This window comes from Strigops habroptila, chromosome 1 (assembly GCF_004027225.2).
Source record: "Strigops habroptila isolate Jane chromosome 1, bStrHab1.2.pri, whole genome shotgun sequence".
NCBI classification, from domain to species: domain Eukaryota; kingdom Metazoa; phylum Chordata; class Aves; order Psittaciformes; family Psittacidae; genus Strigops; species Strigops habroptila.
In genome coordinates this window covers 124,391,686-124,413,496 of record NC_044277.2, presented here as the reverse complement: position 1 = coordinate 124,413,496, position 21,811 = coordinate 124,391,686, and the positions used below count along the sequence as shown (strand labels likewise).

General features: G+C 41.0%; 1 protein-coding gene across 2 annotated transcripts in view; it reads left to right on the top strand.

Moving 5' to 3' along the window:
- ICA1 (islet cell autoantigen 1) overlaps positions 1 to 10,727 on the top strand; it is a 73,060-nt gene extending 62,333 nt beyond the window's left edge. For both annotated transcript variants that reach the window (XM_030508064.1, XM_030508153.1), the window contains 4 exons: positions 116 to 157; positions 2,989 to 3,264; positions 7,837 to 7,932; positions 9,796 to 10,727. In XM_030508064.1, coding sequence (XP_030363924.1) covers positions 116 to 157; positions 2,989 to 3,264; positions 7,837 to 7,932; positions 9,796 to 9,917 — 536 coding nt within the window. In that variant the 3' untranslated portion in view covers positions 9,918 to 10,727. The remainder of the gene's footprint in view (positions 1 to 115; positions 158 to 2,988; positions 3,265 to 7,836; positions 7,933 to 9,795) is intronic.
- The last annotated feature ends 11,084 nt before the right edge of the window (positions 10,728 to 21,811 follow it).

Sequence of the window (21,811 nt, the reverse complement as noted above, 5' to 3'; positions counted from 1 at the left end):
GAAGAGACTTAAGAAAACTACCTTTAGATGTATAAATACTGATTGTCAATGTACTGCAGATCTTCCTTTATTGCTTTTCTTCTTTTTTTTTTTTCTTTTTTTTTTTTTTATTTAGGTGCCATAGATGACTTACTAGACCTGCAACCTGAAGAAAATGGTATGAAACATTTGTGCATGTCTGTTTCATCTGCTTCTCAATTACAGGCACCAAGTATAATTTTAATCTTAGATCTTAATTGTTTTCATAATCTGAAAGGTTGAATGAAATTATTCAGCTGCAATATTTAAACAGTGTTAAAGGAAACTCCATATACATGCAGAGGCACTATTCCTGATGTTATAATGTGAAGTAAACCTTACTGGGGATAAAATGCATTGTAATAGGTCATTCAAGGTTAGGTATATCAAAGGTAGAGTATATCAAATTTGCCCGACTTAAGTAGGTTCCACTGTAAACCTTACCCCTCCTATAGCATTTCACAAACTTTTCTTTTTGGTTCTTTAGTTGTTGTACCACAACCCTTGGCAATACACTAGTAATGACAAGATTTTATATCAGAAATGTACAAATTATTTCAGCCTCTTAAAACAGTTTAAGAACTGGTGACTTCTTTCAGCCACATAGTTAATTAAATCAGTTATGCCGTTCTCATACACACATGAGAAAGCAACAAAATGAGGTGTGTTTGCAATGAGCATTGCTCGAGGCTTTTTCAGACAACCACAAAAATATAGCGACATTGCTTTTTCAGTGTTTTATTGGGAATTTTGGGCTTTTTTGCATGGACATTTATACGCTTAGGTCTGAATGATATGGACTTCGGTGAGAAAGTCCGTACCATTCTAGTAAATAGCAGAGATACCACATGAGTAATAGCTCAATAAGCAAGACTGGTTTCAAGATAACATTTACTGCAAACCAGAGTAGAACTTCCCACTGCTTACTTGAGGCAGCCTGAGCATAAGCACCACCCTATCCTCTCCTGCCCTGGGTGCGTTGTCCCTGCAGGAAGATTGGAAGGACAACTGCTGAGACAAGAAATGGTCACTCCTCTGGTTTCTGGTGGTTGTGCACACTACAGCAAGACCTAACTGCTCATCAGATGTAAAGCTATATGTTGTACTTTCTCCCCCAGTAAAAATGGGATACCCAGACGAAGCAGAGTTTTGCACTGAGCTGTGTTGCTGCAAAGCTTTTGTTCCGTTATAGGTCATTTGTGGTTAGGTGCAGTGTTGGCAGCATGTCTTAGTAGATCTGTTACTAATGATGCAGCCTTTGCATCTCCCACTGCAAGCCTTCCAAGTTCATGAAGGGGCCTCCTGAAAGCAGCTTTGAGATGGTGGTGCCCTGTAGAGATCAGAGTTCTTAAGTGCCTTTGAATTAGCAAATGTGTTTCCCCTATGGAAGGCTTTACCCCTCTGCCTCACCTGCTGAATAATTTGAGGGAATTGTAGGTGCTTGGACAACGTTAACATTCTTTGCTGTTTATCTGAGGATGGGAAAGCAGCCTGAAAATTCATGAGAACAAATTGTTTTCCATGGTATCTTAGTTCTAGTCTACAGGGAACATCAGGAGAATTGACGTGTTTGTAATGTTTCTATTTCTAGTTTTTGAGCCGTGTCAGGGCATACAGAGATATATAAAAATGTGAATTAGAATGGAGCTGAATCTCAGATCTGACTTCAGTAATGAATAAAATCCTTATATTATGTGTTGGTTTGTTTGTTTCTTGGTACGTAGGTGTGGATGTTGACTCATCTGCCTATTTTAAAACACAGTTTTGTGCTTTTTTTTCTCCGCTGACTCAACTTCAGCTATTTTATTATAAATTATTACAGCTATTAAAAGGGAACTTTCCTGAGAAGGCAGTTGCATTTAAATAAAATGGCCTGTTGCAACCACTTTGCTACTGCCAATCTTTTACCTCAACCAGAAAGGGTTAAAGACATCTTTGCAAGTTGTATGCAACTTGAAGAGCTCAGCTGATCTACCTGAACTTTGGAAAACTGAAGTTGCTTCTGTGCATTACCACAAGTTTGAAGCAAGCATAATTAAGATAAACTGATCTGGCTATCAGTAACATAGCATTATCAACATTGTTAACTACCGTTTTTGTCCTCTGTGTACTCCCACAGTGGAGCTCTAGGTGTTTCCAAGTACAATAACACTTGGGCTTCCTTGATAGTTCTTTCACTTTCCAAATATTTCGTAAGCTAGAGAAAAGGATTACAATCCTGGTTACATGTTTCATGTATTTTATATAACCATTTAACATTTCTAAAATAGGAAAAAATTGATTTTAAGGAGTAATGACTTAAGTGATCTAAGACCTTCTTCAGCTGCAGTTGTGGTGCTAGGAAAACCAGCAAGGGCAATCAAAAGGAAAGTGACCCCAGTTAGTTCTCAGCAGCCTAAGAGAGGAAAAATGAAGTTACTGCAACGCTGAACAGCGTAGAAATCTCACTCTGTGTAGATAGCCTGTTCTTACAGGGAAATAGCAAATAACTCAAGCACTGGTCAGAAGGTCATAAAGGTGATTTTAAGTGTGTTCTCACAAAATTCCAGAATAACCCACAACTTTTATTTATTTTAAATTTATACCTTCTGGGGGTTGACAGCTTTATATAGTACTTCAAAAAGCAACATAAAAGTAGTCTTCTCCAGTGTTTTAAATATTAGACTATGTAATGATTTTGGTGTGGTGTTCAATAGATTTTGTAAGCATACTTGTAATACTGGTTTTAATGAGAAATGAGTCTTAACAACAGTGAGGTTATCTAAGATAATCGAGGAATTATTTGTTGCATAAGCTACAAGTCTAGATGTCCAAAAGAATTAGGTCTAAAATAGAAAACAGCAAATATTCATGTAAAAATATTCCATCTCACTTAACATGCAAAACGTAGATTGAATATTTTTAAAAGGTTCCTTCTTTTCGTTGTTCATCTAAAAAACTATTTCTCTTGACTTTCTTGTTCTGAGACAGCTTCAAAGAATCAGTTTGTGAGGTCCTTGGAGTCAGAACCTGGTGATAACATGGTGTTACTGAATGAGATCCTCAACGCGTCCTCCCCAGATGATGGGGAGTTCAGCAAAGAGTGGACAGCTGTTTTTGGACAGGTTGCACTTGCTGATCTCACCATGAACTCTTCAGCTGGAGATATGGAGAGCACTTCATCATCTGTGGCACCAACACCATCAGGCTACTTGCCCTCACAGCTGTTAGACCAAAACATGAATGACTTACAGTCATCTTTACATGGTAAGAACTCATCTTGTTCTGTTAATGTTTTGGTTTTAGGTTTTAGAGCATGGGTTTCTGCTATGCACAAGCTTATGTGACAGCTTATGTTGTGCCATAGCTGCAGAAACCCTCAAGTTAAAGTACAGTGTGGCCTGGCAAAAAAAATGTGAGTAGCATTATTTGTTTTTCTAGCTCTGCGTATTCAGTGTTTGTGAATGAAGTACCCAAAACCTGAAGTCAAAATTACTGTCTTGAATGTTTTCATTGAGTTTCTGAAATGTTCTGTAGGCCTTTGAGATTTTTTTTTTTTTTTTCTGTAACAGAAAATCTGCTTGAGTGGGTTTTAGTGTTTAATTCACAACTGCTGTCTCTGTTAAGGGGCCAAAGAACCAAAAATTATTACTGTATTTTGGTTGGGAATACTATTTTTAAACAACGTGGTGAAAATCAATTGCATTCATTTTCTGGTTTTTTTGCTTTGGTGTTTTGTTTTGTTTTCCCCAAAGCATCCCATACTGTTGTGTGCAGGGTTATGGGTGAGGATAGAATGGGTTGTCTCATCCTAGCAACCATACAGGTGGATTCCTCTTTTAGGCTGGTTATCCACTGATGCAACTCTTTCTTTCTCTTTTCTTCTATACAGTTCATTTTCTTGGGTTTTCCAAGCTGCTGCTGGGAGGAGAGGAAAGAGGGAAACTAGGGCAGAACTTTCCTGCTGCTGCTTTGGCTTTGAGGAAGGGAGGGAGGAAGGCAGACTGGTGATAACCAGCCAACAGCAACTACCTTCATCCTCCCCACAGTTCTGCTAGATTTCTCCTAGGGTTTTGCAGGCTAGAGGAGGACCTTGCCTTTTTGGGCTCTGACCCAAGTCATTTAAATCTCATTTGGGGAAGAGTGATGTAGGAAAGACTAGCACACTGATTCCATCCTGAAGACTACTTCTTGGAAACCATGCAACTGGTATAATCATACCTGATGTAAAATGACCTGTGACATTTTGGCAAGAACAAAGAAAGGCAAATTTACCTTATAAATAAATCCATTCCAGTCAACCTGGTATCCCAAAACCTTTTTGAGTAAGAAAAAGAATAAATCTGAATTGGAAGAATAAAATATGTTGATGTTTCCAAATGGATTTCCAGGGTTTGGGCAAAAGATTGTGGTAATTGATCTACTGGCATTTGAAAAGTCAGGGCTAATCAGCTGAATGATTGTATCTGATAATCAGCGTGGTCCCAGTTGACTCTGGTTGCCAAGTAAAATTCATTTTTTAAACTTTCATAGACTATTTTCCTTTTTAAGTTTTGTGTTTCTTATTTTCTAACAGAAGGTGAAATTCTGCCCACTTTATATCTTGTCAAATCTCAGCTTTAATCTTAAACTGCATTTCACTTCACAGCATTTTTTTCATAATCTGATCTTATCAACAAATGTGGAAACAAAAACTTTATTTTGTTTTTTTAACCAGATACTAACCGCAGTATAAACATATCGAAACATACAGGTTGCAAATATTAGAATAAGTGAATTAGGGATATTTTTACTGAGGACTTGTGATACATCTCTACACTTTTTTTTTGTCCCCTCCTAATTGGTAGGATTGCTTAATAATTATTTAGAGTGAGGTGCTACACTGGAGCCTCAATGTTGCATACTTCCTGTGTGAATTTGGCCTTAAGACCCTAAAGATTCTTAAAACTCACATGCTTAACTTTAAGCACATTAACTTTTCTATTAACTTCAGTGGGATTACTTACTTATTTTACGTTAAGCACACTCATAAATCTTTGGGGCTTTGTTTTCTCTCTGCCTCAGATCTTAATCTGTAAAACAGGCACAATGCTATGCAGGTTATAAACTGTTATGGTCAGGAATTCCCAGCTTGGAGTTTTCTCTGGCTGTATTTATAGGCAGGATCTAGTACAATGAGACTTTGAATTGTTGTAAGACTACCAGGTGCTGGTTTAAAATACATATAAATGTGTGTATGTGTATATATAAGAAACAAAGCATGCTCCCAAGAAATCTTTTAGCTTCTCCTCCAATTACAGCTTTGTAGTTTGGTTGTTTTTCCACTTTTTCAGCATTAGCTTTCTCTTTCATGATGTTTATTGGCTTCATTTACTTACTTATTCAGACCACTAAGGGCTCCTCTTTATCTTCTCTACATGTGCATATATTCTAGTTGGTAAGAAAATGTGCAGCTCACCATTTCCATTTCTAAATTTAATTGTGGTAACGTTTGTGAAGATGCTAGCTAAAAAGTAAGCTTTTTGGTTTCCTTGCTGTCTCAGCAATAATCTTTTGTCTAGTCATGTAACAAAGCCATCCTGTAAACAGGCAAACCAGAACAGGCTTAGGGCCAACAACTGTTCTCAAATCGATAGGCTGCAGTTGGTTTTGTTTGTTCTCTGTAGCTCACTGTGAGTGGACACTAAAAACACAATTAATGAAAGTATTTAATAAAAATTCTGGCAGTCTTTCCCAGTACTTTCATAGGTGGATAAGTTAAATATGAAAGCATCACACGTTTTCTGAAGCATTTTTGGTTGGATGATTTTGTTGCTGCTGTTAGGTTCTTTTTGTTTTCCTAAGTAGTACTTAAGCTACCTGTGTTTCAATGAACAGAAAACCGGGCCACAGCATCTCTCCCAAGGGTTGGCCATGCTACTAGCCCAGCCTTAGCCCAGGGACTCAGGAGGGCTCCAAAGCAGTTAACCGGTCTGCAGTGTTTTGCTCTGTGGTCTGCCAGTCTCATCAGAGTAAACCAACATCAAAAAGGTCTGGGGGAGTCAACTCCTGATCTCACTGAAGTCACTGGGACTTGCACAGAAAGTTTGCAGGCAGCACTCCCATTCATTTCTATGAAATTAGAATTTGGTCCTATTCACTTAAGCCACTCAATTTATCCATTGCCATCCATTGATATGTTAAAACACTTTGTAGCAATGCATCTCCAATCACCCCAAAGCATTGCAGTTTATCATAGTTGTGTGTAATGTCCTTTGCCATGCTCCTCTTTTGTAACACAAGCAGAGAAAATGCCTGGAAAAGTGTGTCATTCTGAAGTGTTAAGGCCATACTTTACTTTTCATTATTTATGATTCAAAACTGCATATTTGAAAGATTAAACTGCAAAATCTCTTTTTCAGGGGGCACAGGCTAACTCGTAAGGCTTTATCACCCTTGCCTAGAACAAATATATGTGAGCACTTTGCATCCAGATTTTGAAGAAGTTTTTTGTTTGTTTCCTTAGAGATACAATTTTCTTCTAATTCATGTGATTTTATAGAAACACTCTTCTTGCCCCTTTTTAATAACACAGCTTGGGCTTCAGACCTTTTATATTCAAGGTAAGGTCAGAGAATGATGAGAATAATCAGAGAGAGGAAGGATTTTTGTGACTTACATGGGTCTTACAGTAACTGACAGTAAAGTACAGCAACTGAGTACCAGTATCTGATAGAGATCTTAAAAGAGAAGGGGGGGCAAGGACAAAGAGATTAGAAAAGGATGTGAAAGCATTAACTTGTAGGAAAAACAGACTGAATAAGGAAGTGCTAACTGTGTGCAGATGAGTATCCTGTTTGTGATACTGCAGAGTTAGATATACTAGATCCCTGAGATGGATGGATGGATAACTAACCAGGCCATACTTAAAGGAGATGTTATTGAAAGTAGAAATATGACCTCCAGTCTTCTAAATGGGATAAAGCATGAGAACTTAAATATCTTAAGCCAGGGATAAAAATGCTCAGGTTTCTTCCTAATACATTTCTGAACTAGGGGTATATGCCACCCCTACTTCATTTTCCCTAGTTCATCTGGCATCGCTAACTGTATTTATCATTACTGTCTTGTAGCTGTGGAATATGCATGTAAGAACAAAAAATTGTGAATACCCAGTTTCACTTTTTCCTGCATAGTTACTCTTCTCCTGCTGAGATGATCCTTTCAGATGAAAAACAAAGAAATGCTCCATTAAAACCTAGTTTTAAGTTAACTCAAAGTAGTGCATCTTGAATTTAATTCTTCAGAGTGCTTTTCAAGAAATAATTTCTTTTTTTTCCATAATTAATTTATTATTTCAAAATTAACTAAAAAAATCTGGGGTGTCCAAATATTTTTTTTCTGGAATAGTTGGTGAAATGAAAGTCTTTGGAACTGTACAGAAAGGTGGAAAAAATGTTTAGCGTATGTGATATTTTCACCCAAATGTAAGTGATACTCTTCACCCTGTGGCTGTGCTTGACTTAACTGCTGTACTAGCCCTTCACTGAACAAGTATTAACTGTGATTAGATAAAAGAAACAAGAGAAAATCTTTTTTAGCCAGGTTAAAGGTTTGAAAAGAGTACAGTTGCCTGAATCTGGAGGTGATGAAACTGATCCACAGATATTCTTCTCTTAAGGATGTTGCTTGTCTGAAGTATCTGGCTGCAGATTTCTTGTGTACAAGGAAAGATATGAATGGCCATAACCATAAATGTGACGTTTTTCTCTGTTGCGTGATGTGTGCATTGTGCTTCCAGACAGCTAGAGTTAACAAAGTCATTTTTCACGATAATGCTGCTGTATTATTGAATTTTAGGATGGGCAGCTAACAGTGTGAGCCCACCGTCTATACCACAACCAGCACAGAAACCAAACAGCCTGAATGTGAACGCTAACAAGACGCCCTTGAAAGGTGATTCAGTCATGTATTTTTTCAGTTAGTTTGCTTTTCCTTTTTAGCTGTGACTCTTATATCTTTCCAGTTACTCTATCTTCCAGCTACTCTATCATAATAAAACCTCTATTTATAGTAGTTACATGTCAAGAATCTTGTGCTCACTAATGAATCACTTTGTTTCAGCACTGATATGTGTATGCGTATTTCTTTGGTAGGCTTCAGTGCTAGTAGTATGTCAAGAGGGTACTTTACGTTACTATGCAATGAGGGAGTTGAAACTACAGTTTTTTCTACTACTTTAGAGTCACATAGAATAGCATCTGCATGTACTTTGTCTAAATCCTGTTTTGAAGCTCTAGGAGGATATTGTGGCTAAAATACAGGCTACTAATAAGGCAGAAGAGCCCTAATTGCAAATTTTGTTGATAACATACATCATACCAGTAATCATCTGTTTGAAACTTAATTCACTTCATGCAACTGAGCCAAGAGTGCAGTCTTGCTATCTACTGAGACAAAGCTCTGCTGATTTTAACTAGGGTTTTCTAGATAAGTGAACCAAAAATATGTTAAATCCTTATTGCTGGTTTGTAGCCTATTCTGTGCATTCTCATTCGATCAGAGGCTATGATGTCAAAGATGTTCAGTTCAGAAGAAGAGTGGCTTGTGTTTCTTCCCCTGCCTCCTGGGATTAAAAGACTGACATTTTTCAGCTCAGCAGAAAAAAAGAGGGTTAAGGTGTTTTGGAAACTCTTTTGGAAATGAGTGTGATACAACAGCCACAGTGCTTCACCAGAAAAAAGGAACAGCCTTCAGCTGCTTTGAAATCTGTGTTTATGAAAGTGGCAAATACTCCAGCCTTGCAGAGCCTAAGATGAATGTCATGCCAGGCAGAGCCTATTTTGCCCATAAATTCTTTGTGTCACAAGGAATGCTTTCATGCAGCGTCATCTCTCTTAAGTGGAAGAGCACAACTTATTTCACTATCAGTATAATACTTATTTCAATATCAGTATAATTAAGCATAGGGTCACAAAAACACAAAGCAAGTGATGAGGGACCTTCTTTATAGCAGCCAAAATTGTCACTGCTTTAACCTGAACATCTGCCCTGTTGGAATAAGAGAAGGTAAGAGACCTCTGTGAAATCTGCACATCAGTATAGACACATAGGTGCAATAGTGCAGCTGCTGTTGGAACATATTCCTCGTTCACTTTTTTTAATGTAAATCAAAAAATACACTAGTAAAATATGTAAATCAAAAAATACACTATCAAAAAAAACACTAGTAAAAATAGTACTAGAAGCTGTACTTGGGACTGGCTGCCAAACGTATCCCCTCTCTGTCCAGCCAATACCTTTCCATTAAACTTTGTTCCAGATGAGTAATGACCTTGTGTGGTCATATATAGGGGGGACAGAACAGTTGCATGAACTGGATTTAGGTGAAGGAGTTTAGTCCTGTGATAGAGGTTGAAAGTAAAATTTGCCCTCACTTTCCTTTTACTTTGTTGCAGGCATGCAGGTGCATTACACACAACTAAAACACCTTTCATGAAATAAAGCTAGACAGGGCGAGATTGTTTCTACTTTTAGGTAAAGCATTCCTTTACTTACCATGGCAGGAGGCATACAAAATGCACAAGCAGACAGATGTAAAACATTTATTCTTACTTAAGTTCTATGTTCAGTTAAAGGTGGTGTTTTAAAATGCCATCACTCATTCCGATTTTCTTCTCAGAAGTGCCCTTAGTAATAAATTAAACAATAGCATGGCATTTGTTTGACCTCGGTCAAACATTCAGTCAGTTTTGTTTTAAAATAGCTGACAAGTCTGTACTTTTTTCTTTTTGCTTGTTTTTTTTTTTTTTTCTCCAGAACCTACAAAGAATCCTAAAGACTTGACTGCCTGGTTCAGTCTCTTTGCTGACCTTGACCCGTTATCCAATCCTGATGCTGTTGGGAAAACTGATAAGGAACATGAATTGCTTAATGCATGAGTCAGCTGCCTATGGTAACTCACATTCTTCCATTCATCAACACTATTTTGGAGTTTTAGAAAAAAAAAAATAAATGAAAATTAGTATGCTGTTGTGAAACTATAAAGTATGTGCCATGATAATAAAACTAAAGGGAATGAATCCCCTTTTATATAGGTACAGTTATTTGCTCTTGTTTTGTATAAAGAGTTCGCGTTTATTTTCTACGTGGATTTACAAAAATGAGGTTAAGAATTAGGGCAGATTTCTTGCCAAATTAGATTATCTGATGAAACACTGTCTTTGCCTGAGGTGATGCGGAGCTAACACTGGAGTGAAATACAAATTGCAAACCTATTTTTTTATAATGTTTCTTGAGTAAATAAAAAACATGTAACTGAGGAGGCTGCATGAGTCAGACATCTATCATGTATATAAAATATATATCACTGCTGTGTTAAAATGCCAACTAGATTTGTTTTATTAGTACTTGCAGTGAAAAACCTTTGCCGGGGCTAATTATTGAAGAAATACAATTGGGTCCATGCAGCCATGGAAATTGCGCCCTTTCTGATTTAACTTATTAGACAAACTGCACTACATAAATAGAAGTCATGCCCAGCAGGCTTCTTTTCTGAGGTTTCTCTCCATTGCACCAACAGAATTTGCACCTGTTTGCAGAAGTTTCTGGCAACTGATGCTTTACCATGCCTTTGAAGCATTCATATTTATTTCTGTTGGGAGTATTTTTCATCCAGTTTCTTTCTGAAGCATGTGTTATTTTGAGCTTGCTGTGACATTAACTCCTTAATAAAATGATTTTGACAAAAAGGACCTGTTATTCCCACTGGAATGCTGGTGTGCTGTTGAGTTGGTACATAACAAGCATCTGAGGAGAAAACATATGACCAGTTTTTAGACAGTACCTAATAATTCACCCTGTTTCTGAATAGTAATCCATTAGGACAGTAAGAAAATTTGAACTCATTCGGTGTCCCTTTGCCTCCCTACTTTCCTTTTACAGCAAAGGAAGGAAAAAAGGATGTGGCAGTAGTCACTTAAGAGCACACGTTGTGTGTGCTGTATTTTTGCAATTTATTATATTTGGCCTTTTTTTAATTGTATTTTCCTTTTATGTTGGGGAAGCTTTTTCCTTACCAGTTAACTGTACACTCACGTAGTTAATCCTTGCCTCATGGTCTATTAGATACCTAAATACCTGCACTGGAAACCTGAAAATAACTATATAAACATAGAAGTTAACTGAATTGACCTGCTGTTTCTCAAATGCAGCACACATCTTTAATGGCCACAGTAAACAGCATTAATGTGCACTTGACAGCCCCTACCTAAAACACTACGTACTGTGAGTGACTATGGGGGCTGGACTGACCGGAGTTCATCTGGCTGAACCTTCAGCATGTTTGAAACACCTCTGTCCAAAACTGTAGGAAGTGTCAAGGTACTTCAATTTTTGCCAGAGAAGTTCTTTGGATGTTTAGCAGTATATTTTCACATACAACAGTTGTGTCTCTGTGCAGTACCCGGCCCACCCGTGTTCCCAGCACTGAGTCTGGTAACAAAGGCATAGAAGCTGATGTAGATGCCTGACTCTTTCTACAGATAAATCTTGATTCCTTCCACAGTATTTCCTGCTGTTTGATACTGGCAGCCCCTTGCTCAATAAGCTGTCTTTTGTGAGATGCATATTTCTTGAGCATTGTGGAGGTAGCCTGAACTCTTGACTTTGTGCTTCAGCCTCTGGCAGTAAATGAGACATCTACAAAGTGGATTAACTGGGAAATATCTAAGGTTTATGCTGGGGTGCACTTACGCTTATGAGTGCTAGTTTGCACTCATAACATGGGATGTTCGCCCAAAATCCTCTTCATCTCAAACTGTAATTATCTGCAATGTCAGAAATATTAGCAGCTCAAGGGATAGACAGGCTGCTTTTCAGCCCAACTGAAACTGGGCTACCATTGAAATCGTAAAACAGATTCTTGCAACTTTAAGCAAGTCTGTGGTTGCTAAATTTGCTCTGGATTACATTTGTCTTGATAGTTGCTAAAACACTTGTGGACAATCTACTCTAGCATTTTTAGTAGCTGAAGCAGTTAGGCTAAAAGCAAAGATGAGGCTGTAGTGCCTTCAAAACAGGTAATTAACTGTTCTTTAAGACTTTTAGAAAAATGTTTGGGTTTGGTTTTTAGGTCACAGATTCTAGACTTTCAGGATTTAAATTAAAACAACAAAAAAGCTCCAGTCTTGATTGGGACAATTAAGGGCATTGCCCAAGTTCAGCTAAAGATGTTCTGAATCCTCATCATGATTTTAGATAGAAAAACATCTGAATGACTGTCCTGTTTAAAAAGAAAAAACATGACTGCAGGGTTTTTTTTCTTCTCCCTCCTCCCCACAAACTGCACTACTGAGTAGTTCATATTAAGATTCCTTGCAATATGTAATTTTTGAAAGTAACTTTAGCTTTGAATTCTTAGTCTATACCTTATGCCATTTTTCACACTTTCAAATAAAAAAAAAAAGGAGCCAGAAGTATTTAAAACATTATTAATTTTGCTTAAAGAAAAGCAATTGAAATCCCTATGTACAATGCATTATTATCATGAACATCTACTGAGTTGCAAAGTAGACCAAGAAAGCTAGCATCCTGCAAATAGGCTTTTTTTTCCAGGTAAAAATCTTAATTACAGAGTAAGAAACAATGCTTCCCTACCTCTAATGAGGTGTAGGGCACGTGCTTCCCAGCAGCCTGGGCTGCAGCATAACTCCATGCCCTAGTGCTGTTGTGAGAGGATTTTCTGTGATGTAGTAGGGGGGACAAGAGGGTAGTTCATCATCTTGGTAAAGTTACAGATTGATTGTTCTTTTACCCCCATAACGTTCATCTTGATTTAATATGCTTCATTCCCATTGCTTATTCTGGGTTAGTAGTGGATTGCTTTAAAATAAAAACAGCTGCAGAGCCCCTATGGCAGATGAAAACAGAGGTAATTGATTAACTGTCTTTATCAGGAAGTTTATTAAAGTTGATGTAATTGATTTTGGTGAGTCGAGGTCTCTACAAATCTAAGAACAGCTGCTTCAGGGGAACTGGAGCACATGCCTTGGGAACAGAACAGCTCATAGAGAAAACTAACAAGTAACTTTTTCAAGTAACTTTTCTGGCTTTGTTAACCAATCAGAATTAACTTCCAACATAGTATAATATGACTTACCTTGTTCCCTTCTGCTGGTTCCATATCCAACATTTCATGGGCACGACATTGTTGCACTTCAAAGCAGGACCACTTGGCCACAAGCAACCACCTGCCTTCCCCCAACACCCTTTTTTGAATGAGTGCCCTCAAATGTTAGAGGCTCAACATGCTAGAAAAAACAGGACTGCCTAAACAAGGCGACTGGGAGTGGAGAAGGAGCACAGGAAGCAGCTTTGCTCCAAGTGGGAATAGCAGCAGGCCTACAAGCCGAGACAGCTCAGTAGAGCCAGAGGTTAACATGAGGACACAGCTCTCAGGTGTTGTGCATCATGATGAGCTTTCCCAAGGCCTCTGTCACTGCCATTTGACATCACATCCCACCACAGGTGTCAGGGGATACTGGATGAGCACCACTGGGGAAGGAATGGTTGTGGTATCATCCATGCTTGCTGCTCAGAGTACGTGGGGTGGAGTAGCCCCAGGGCAAAGGAAGAGCTGGAAGTACCTATCTTCTCTCAGTGCAGTTCCCAAAGAAGATTCCTCAGAGTAGCTGCAAGACACTGACATGGTAAAGGTGCAGCCCCTCATCACTTCTCCAGGCTCCCTTCCTGCAGTTACTGCTTCCACCCATGTGGTCCAGTACAACTTGCTTTCTCCTCCCTGGCAGGGGTCACAGTCCAGGCCAGCACAGAAGAGCTGGGCAGTGCAATTTGGCCCGGCCCTGCTGGCTCACCTCCTCAGTGAGAACTGGTTGCAGGCTTTGGACTTGGGCCATAGTAAGCCACAGCCAGCTAGGGACCCAGGGTGTTTCTAGGGGTTGTTTACAGGTATGTAAGTAACCCAGAGTTGAGTCCTCACTGTAACCCAGGCATGCTATCTCATCTAGCATTTGCTGTAAATCCCCCTCTGGTTAGCCTATTTTTACAGTTTCTGCTCCTTGTAAATGTCTTATTTTTAAACAAGCCACCATATGGGAAGGCAGGAAGCAGAGCAACAACCAGGCTTGACAGTAGCCAAGCAGCACAGGGTCTGCCTCAGCTGAGAAGTAGAAACACTGAGAGAGTCTAGTGCTGTGCTGGCAAACCAGGTACAGATGAGCTGCTTCCCACTGCTGGGGCTGCCGGCATCGCTCTACATGTGCTCAGTGCCCAGAGACCAGCTGCCATGGCGCACAGCGAGTGAGCCCCATGTCCCCACACACATACACACACTCCCATGACAGTAAATGAGGGTACTATGGGCAAAACAGGCCCTGCAGGTTCAGCAAGTTTGGCCTTGGGAACCCATCCAGCCTCCAGCTCCAAGGCAGACTGACTTTACAGTCAATCAGACCATTACCCAGGTGTTCATTAACAGTGCTCTCCTAAGCATAAAGTTGACTTTTCCCCTCATTGACTAATTGGAAGCAAGTATAATCTTCCCTTTAAGTAACACAAGGTATTTGCCTGCACAGGAGCCCACCATGTTAGACTTGCTGGAATGAGTCCAGAGGAGGGCCAGGAAGATGCTCTGAGGGCTGGAGCACCTCTGCTCTGGAGACAGGCTGAGAGAGCTGGGCTTGTTCAGCCTGGAGAAGTCTCCAGGGAGACCTTATTGTGGTTTTCACTATATAAAGGAGGCCTATAAGAAAGACTGAGAGAGATTTTTTACCAGGGCCTGAGAATAAGGGGCAACAGTTTTGAATTGAAAGAGGGATAGGTTTAGATTGGCTAATAAGAAATTCTTCACTGTGAGGGTAGTGAGACATTGGCACAGGTTGCCCAGAGAAGCTGTGGCTGCCCCATCCCTGGCAGTGTTCAAGGCCAGGCTGGACGGGGCTTTGAGCAACCTGGTCTAGTGGAAGGTGTCCATGGCAGGAGGGTGGGACTAGAAGACCTTTAAAGGTCCCTCTCAACCCAAAAAGACCCAACCCAAACCATTCTTGCTATGACAAAGCAAGGAGTCTGCCATTTGCCATGCAGCAGCATATAACTCCTATCAACTGCATCAGCTTTTAACTGTTCTATCATAGCAAAAGCTTGGTGTGTCTAACCTTGTAATTAAGCCATAGTGGAAGGGTATGAAGTTTTGGCTGCTTTCAAAAAATTACAATATTTAAATTAAAAAGAGAGAAGCATGCTGTAGCTTGGAGGTGAAGGTCTGGCTCATTCTACCTGCCAGCTATTTACACTGGTTGCTGTTGGAATCTTTATGGGGTAATGAATACCAAAGTAGGAGGAGAAAAAAAAAAAAATAGATAAGAAGTGACTGCAGACCTACCTCAGCTGTTAAAGAAGTTACGGCCAGTCTTCCCTTCAAACAAAAGCCTTTCAGCCAGCCCAGAAACCTGCTGTAGGGTGTATCTTTTATTTTGGACTTCCACAGCAGTAGGAAAGGCCCCAGGACAGGTGCTGGAAGCCATATGCTTGCTTCATCAACAGGCTGCAGAGAGGGAAAAAAACCTTTAGAAGTGCTGCACAATGAAGTCATCCACCCTGTCTGCATCTAGGTGGGTGGGTAACAGCTGGCTGCAGGAAACAGCACGCTGAATGTAACAGGAGCAGGATCCAACAAGGGAAAAACCAAACTCTGCTATTATTTCATGTGCAATCCTCAGAATGAACCCTCTACACACAAGATGCAGAAATTAAAATCATGGGCCACTGAAGTAATCGCTTTGCTGTTACAGCTGCCTTTTTCTGGACTGATTAGTCAGTCTGTGTGGTCTTCTATATCATCTCTGCCTTGAACTTGAGTACCAGAGCTTCATAACACCAGAGTCTGACAACAGAGAGTGACCCTCACTGTGGCAGGGCAATAGCTTGATTTGAGTTTTAGAAGACAACAGAGATCTGAAGAATGAGACAAGCCCTGGAAGGATTTTCTGATCTACAGTTCAGCTGGTCTTGGGTTGGTCTGACCTTTCTGCAAGGTTGGCCCTGGAACTGGCAACAGCAGCCAGGGCTGCACAGGAGCCAGAGGCACATGAGCAGTCTAAGGCTTTTCCCCCAAAATGCCAGCCTGTGCTGTTAAGTCACAGAAGCCTGTCCAGGGCTCGGGTCCTTGAGCATCTGAAACTCATGTAAACATGGGCCACTGCTCCACAGTGTCCTAGCAGGGCCCTTCCAACTGCAAGAGCCGCCTGTAATGGCACTGGTCTGGCTGAAAACTTGGCCAAAAAAGGAAAGAAAACAGAGGCAGCAGAGGTCACACAGGCAGCCTGCGCCATGGGGAGATGCCAGCAATGGCCACAGCAATGCCAGAGCCCTTGGGCAGGGACTGTGGTCACCTCCACTGGGCACCAAACCACAGTCAAGCTTACCTGCATGATACACATAGCTGTTACTGCTCTTTGTGTAGGGAAATAATTATGAAACCCTTAATTGAACAAAATCTTCCTTTTATCAGTCCCTAACCCTCCCTCTCCTTCCCACACCCAGCACTTCACAGCTTTTGCTTTCAGCTGTAAGGGAAGCAATCAGGGTGTCCTTGGAGGCTGGAGAGCTCTTGGCTTTCCCAGCCTTTGCCATGTTCATTAGTTATTATTGCTGTGCTTCAAAGGCTGGATAGACCTCCAGGAGTGCAGCTCCATCTCACCACTCGCAGTTTAAGCCATGGGAATGGCACAAAGCATAAAGGGAAACAAGGCTAAATAGCAAGCAGGCATTTAGGAAGAAAGGCTGCACTGACACTGCTTCAAGAGCCCCCCTCTTGCCCCCACCCATATTAACAGCCCATCCTGCTACCAAACATTAAAAGCAATCAGCAAACACTAAAAATCCATAATGGGTCATTTTCCTACTTGAGATTTGCAGGAGCAGATTGAACTAACTGTCCTGGGGTGGTTTTTAATGAACAGTACAGCTTCCCTGTAAGTGGTTTGGGTTCCCTCTCTGTTCCCCATAAACACATGAAGTATCTAATGGAGGCCTTAATTGAGGTTGGGGTACATGATGTTTTTTTGATGGTTGTTATCCGAGTGAAAAAAAGGAAAGTGTTTTAAGATACAGGAAAATGCTTCTATGGCCCCAAAATAAGTCCTCCTGTTGTGTATAGCATTGCCAAAACAAAACAAGTTCCTTTCCACAGGGAGGACTGCCAAAATGAAGCAAATGCCTTTCCGTAGGGAAAACTTAATCCAATATACACACCATCACCACTGATAAAATCTCTTATCAAGGTGCTTAGTTTCTGCACCAGGGTATATGAAACAAAACACAACAAAACTAAAATAGCACAAATGCCTGAGCCATGATAGTGTCAAGCACCTTGGGGCCAGTCTTGTGACTCCTGGGCTCATGATGGTTCCTGTCCCCAGCTTACTGCTGAAGCCCAAAACAATGCCGTGATGCTGCCTGCCTTAAGTCCTGATGGCTGCAGGGGAGCAGGTCACATCCTCTTGGTTTGCAGCAAAGAGGAAGAAACCTCTCCTGGTCACCAGAGATGGTGGAAAGAGACTGCCGCACAAGAGGGGCAGGCAGAGCCTGTACTTACCACACTGGGAAATGGAGACTCCCATGATGGTGAAGGCAGGGAGATGGTGATGTTCTGGCACCAAGAGGACAGCTCCTGCTCCACCTGCAGATCTGCACCTACACAACAGGGTCACTGCCCTGGAAGCCACGTCCATGAAGACCCTGCAACTGCCAAGTCCAGGCCGAGCAGCTGAATGCAGTGGGCAGCTCCCTGCTGCCAACCTGACCTGCCATCCAGGGAGGTGCACAGCTTGCTGGGGACTTGAATCCAGGACATTAAGGAGACACTGCTGAGGCCTGCCCAGTCAAGTGACAAAGAGGTGGTCCAGGCTTTGCAAACAAAGGGTGCAGGGTGATGTGGTCAAGACAGACCTTGAAGATGACAAAATAGGCAAATATAGTGCCAAGACAACAGCGCTGTGAGGAGCTACATTTTCTCACTGGCTGGATACAAAACCACGTCATGCTACAGTGCTGCACCCCACAGCCTTTCAGTTAGGATGCCACCAAAGAGAGAGATGGCAATCACCATATGGCCTGATTTGGAGACTGAATGACACTTATCCAGGCTAATGCTGTATTAAGGCATCCACTATCTTCCTAACCCAAAGAACATTCTGTAAAAACAAATATGCACATACAGGGTTATCCTCCAAATCAGGTGCAGGTAGGGCCTAGGGTGCCTTTGCTTTCTCATTGATTAGAAAGACCTACTACCACCATCCTCATCCCCCCACCCTGCCCCCAAGGGTTCAGCATTCCCTTACAGAAAAGGGTCAAAACAGAAAGTCTTCCCTAGAGGAAAGCAGGTTCTTAGGTACTGAATTCAGAAAGCGTTTAAGCTGTCTCCTTGGCATTCTTCACTGGAAAAGAAAGCACGTATACCATTGTACCCAACTTCATTCCGTGAACAAGAGCCCCTGAATGAGGAGGCAATGCTTAAAATACACACACATGCCCCATCCAAAATAAAACTATGCAGTGAACGCCTATAGTACTGTACAGAGAGATGTAAGATTACACCTGAAACTTCTTATTTTTTCAGTGACTGACACAAAAATGCTGAATATTTTTCAGCATCCTCAGGATGTACAATGAGTTAGAATCCAAAGGAATCACAAAAGCAGACTCAAGGATTTACTTTTTCCCCTATTTCCTAAAAACAAGGTTTAGTTTCCAAAGGCAACACCCTTATTTTTTTCATTTTTCACAAGGATGAGTTCTTTCTTCCCTATGTGACAAGCCCAAAGATACCACCAGTCTTATGGAAAGGGAGGCTGTTACTCCCTGAGAAACCTCTGCATCACAGAGATAGGGCACGACTAGAAATTCTTACCAGAACAGAAATCTGAAAGGAGTAATTGCATCACCCAGCCCTTTGGCACCAAACCTTAACAGGGAGTCTAGTTTCTTTCAGCTTTCTCCTCCATGGAGAAAGAACCTCCTTCCCCAAAAATCTTAAGAGCTTTCAGATCTCATCTCCTCCTGCAGTAAAAGACACCCAGAGTTAGTAACCATGACATGACAAGCAGTGTGGGTTTAGGTAACGCTATTTACTTATAGGTTATTTGGAGAAGTAAAAACTGGGGTACAAGAAATTGGTTACCATGGGTATTACTTAACGTACGTTGCCCTGAGCAATCCCTGTTTCTCAACCAACAACTGTACAAATCACTGCAAAGTTTAACCACACACTTCACTGTTCACATACACACAAAAAATATTTACCACCACCACCCCCAACTCATTTTTCTAGAGGTGCCATTATTAGCCTAATTGTGCTCCATTAACAAGCTCAGCCCCGCGTACAACGCCAGGGGGAAGATTACACACCTTCCTCTTCTCCCAGGCTCCCAGCTCCTCTGCAGGAACTTCCAGGCTCCAGCTCAAGGCAGCCAAGTTAACATCAAGCTTGTTAAAACCTGAGATAAACTTCAAGTTCTTAAAAAAGGGATCATCTCCCTAATTCAGCTCAGCTGATCGCTATTCTTTCTTATTGTTGATTGAATTAGCAGTTCAACTTGCATGTTCACTCACTTCAGGGTGGTCTTCACTGAGGAAATGCTTTACCTTCTGGATTAGTGTATTTTCCTATCAATCAGCCCCACTTGAGTGACACATTACTTCTGTGACCTTTTGCACCCCAAAAAGACATTGCTACTCTCCAGTTTCTTGCCATGTCTCCAAAATTATGGTGCTATTGAGGAGGTGACAGAAATCAAAACCATTATAAAGCTGCTCAACCACCACTGCTTTACCAGAGACTGCATGTGTGATACAAACCAAAAAATTTTCAAAAGCCAGAAATTATCTTCAAAGAGCTACTCCAGACAGTTTAAAAAGTGTTAATTCTCTAGTTAAAAATATTGCAGTGTGCTACTTTTTTAGAGAGGCAAGAACGCTTATGGTACTTAAAACCCCCTACCTTTTTAAAGTCAACTGAAATGTGAAAAGCCCCAACCAATCATGATAGTAAGGCTTATAAAAACATCATTTTCAAGCACATCCTTTGTAAGATCAACTGATTTTAAACATCTCAGTACTTGAAAACATCCACCTCTGCAAGTTGGCCCAGTACCCAATTACCCTTAGTGCTAAAATAAATCCACATTTCCAGTGTGAATTCATCCAGCTTCATTTTTTTTATTGCTTCAGTATTCCATGTCTGTTAAATTTAAGCAGCTCATTACTGAATACTTCGTATGTAGGTATTTACTAACTGGAATTATGTCACTCCTGAACCATCAAGTTAAACATGCGGAGCTCCTTCAAAACCTTGCCGAGTGTTTTTTTTCCAGTACCTCACTCATTCCTATACCTCTTCTCTGAGTCTTCTCCAGCATTTTCCTGAACTAGTTTTCCAGGACTGGTTACACTTACACAGAGATAAGATATACGTATTTTAACTGCATGACAATCTTTGATCAAACAGCTTCCTTTAGCCAAGCACCAGCTATGAATGGCTGTATGTGCACATCCCAGTAACAGTTGTACTTTCCCAGCTTTCACTCATTTTTTCCTTGCATTTATGTTCTGGAAACACAACACAGGAACCATGGTTATTTCTTCCCAGTTGTGTAGCTTCAAAATGTGTTTGCATGGCTGTATTTAGCAAAGCAAGCCAGGCTGTTTTACAACAGTAATTGATTCATACACTTCTACTAGTCACCTGTTATCTTTGAGCTGCTTGGATTTTACCTCAAGTAACGGATGAAGGTAGCAATCTATTATACCATGGAGAAAGGCTAGTAGTTTGCTAAGCCTCGGTGGTCTTTGCTTGCAGCTGCAATGCTCGCCAAGATCTCTAATCCATTCCGTTTCTCGCATTCATTTTGTATTACTCCAGGCTTACGTTTAAATACTGTGAAGATACCAAGACTCTACCCTTGGGCCAAAATCTGGCCCCTCCCAAGAGCTGTTTTGTCAGGAAGCCATAAATCATCTCCCCAACAGCACCCTGCTTCCTAACAGGTCACTACCTGTTGCCCCCTGCCTCCAGCACACGTAGCCAAGGGCTCCCCTTACAAAGTCTTCCAGTCTCTGAAGAGTCCACTTCCAAAGCCAAGAACTACTAGAAAAGGTAACGTTCAAGTCGTAGAACAGTTTACACTGGGAAAAACCCTTATGATCATATCAAGCCCAACGTAACCTCACACTGCCAAGTGCACCCTTAAAGCATGTCCCTAAGCACCACATTGACACATCTTTTAAATACCTCCAGGGATGGTGACTCCACCACTTCCCTGGGCAGCCTGTTCCAGTGCTTGACAAGCCTTTCAGGGAAGAGGCTGAGAAAGGTCTTTTAATCACAAAGCTGGGACACCAGGCAAGATTATTTCATTAGCTCTCTACTCCCAGCACTTATCAGACTGCTTGTCTTGTCTTTGAGGAAGACAGAGGCAGTGAATTGCACAGAAGTGTGGCTCCTGTGGAAGCAGCACATTAACTGCAACCATAACTAAGCAGGCAAGGCCTAGGTTCACCATGGGGATGGTGAAAAAGCTACCCGTGGTACACGTTTAGCTTTCAGGCCAGATACGCGCTCTTGTCAAAGCAATTCTTGAGAACACCCTCTCGCACAAGGACAGCCCAAAACTGCTGCAGCCAAATCCATTTAGAGACAAGGCAGTCACAAAGCTTTTCCTAGCAAGCCCTGATGATGAAATGGCTGAAACCAAGCTGTTCCTGGCTGAAGGATATCAAGCTGGGTGGGATAATATGCCCTGTCAGGCTCCAGACT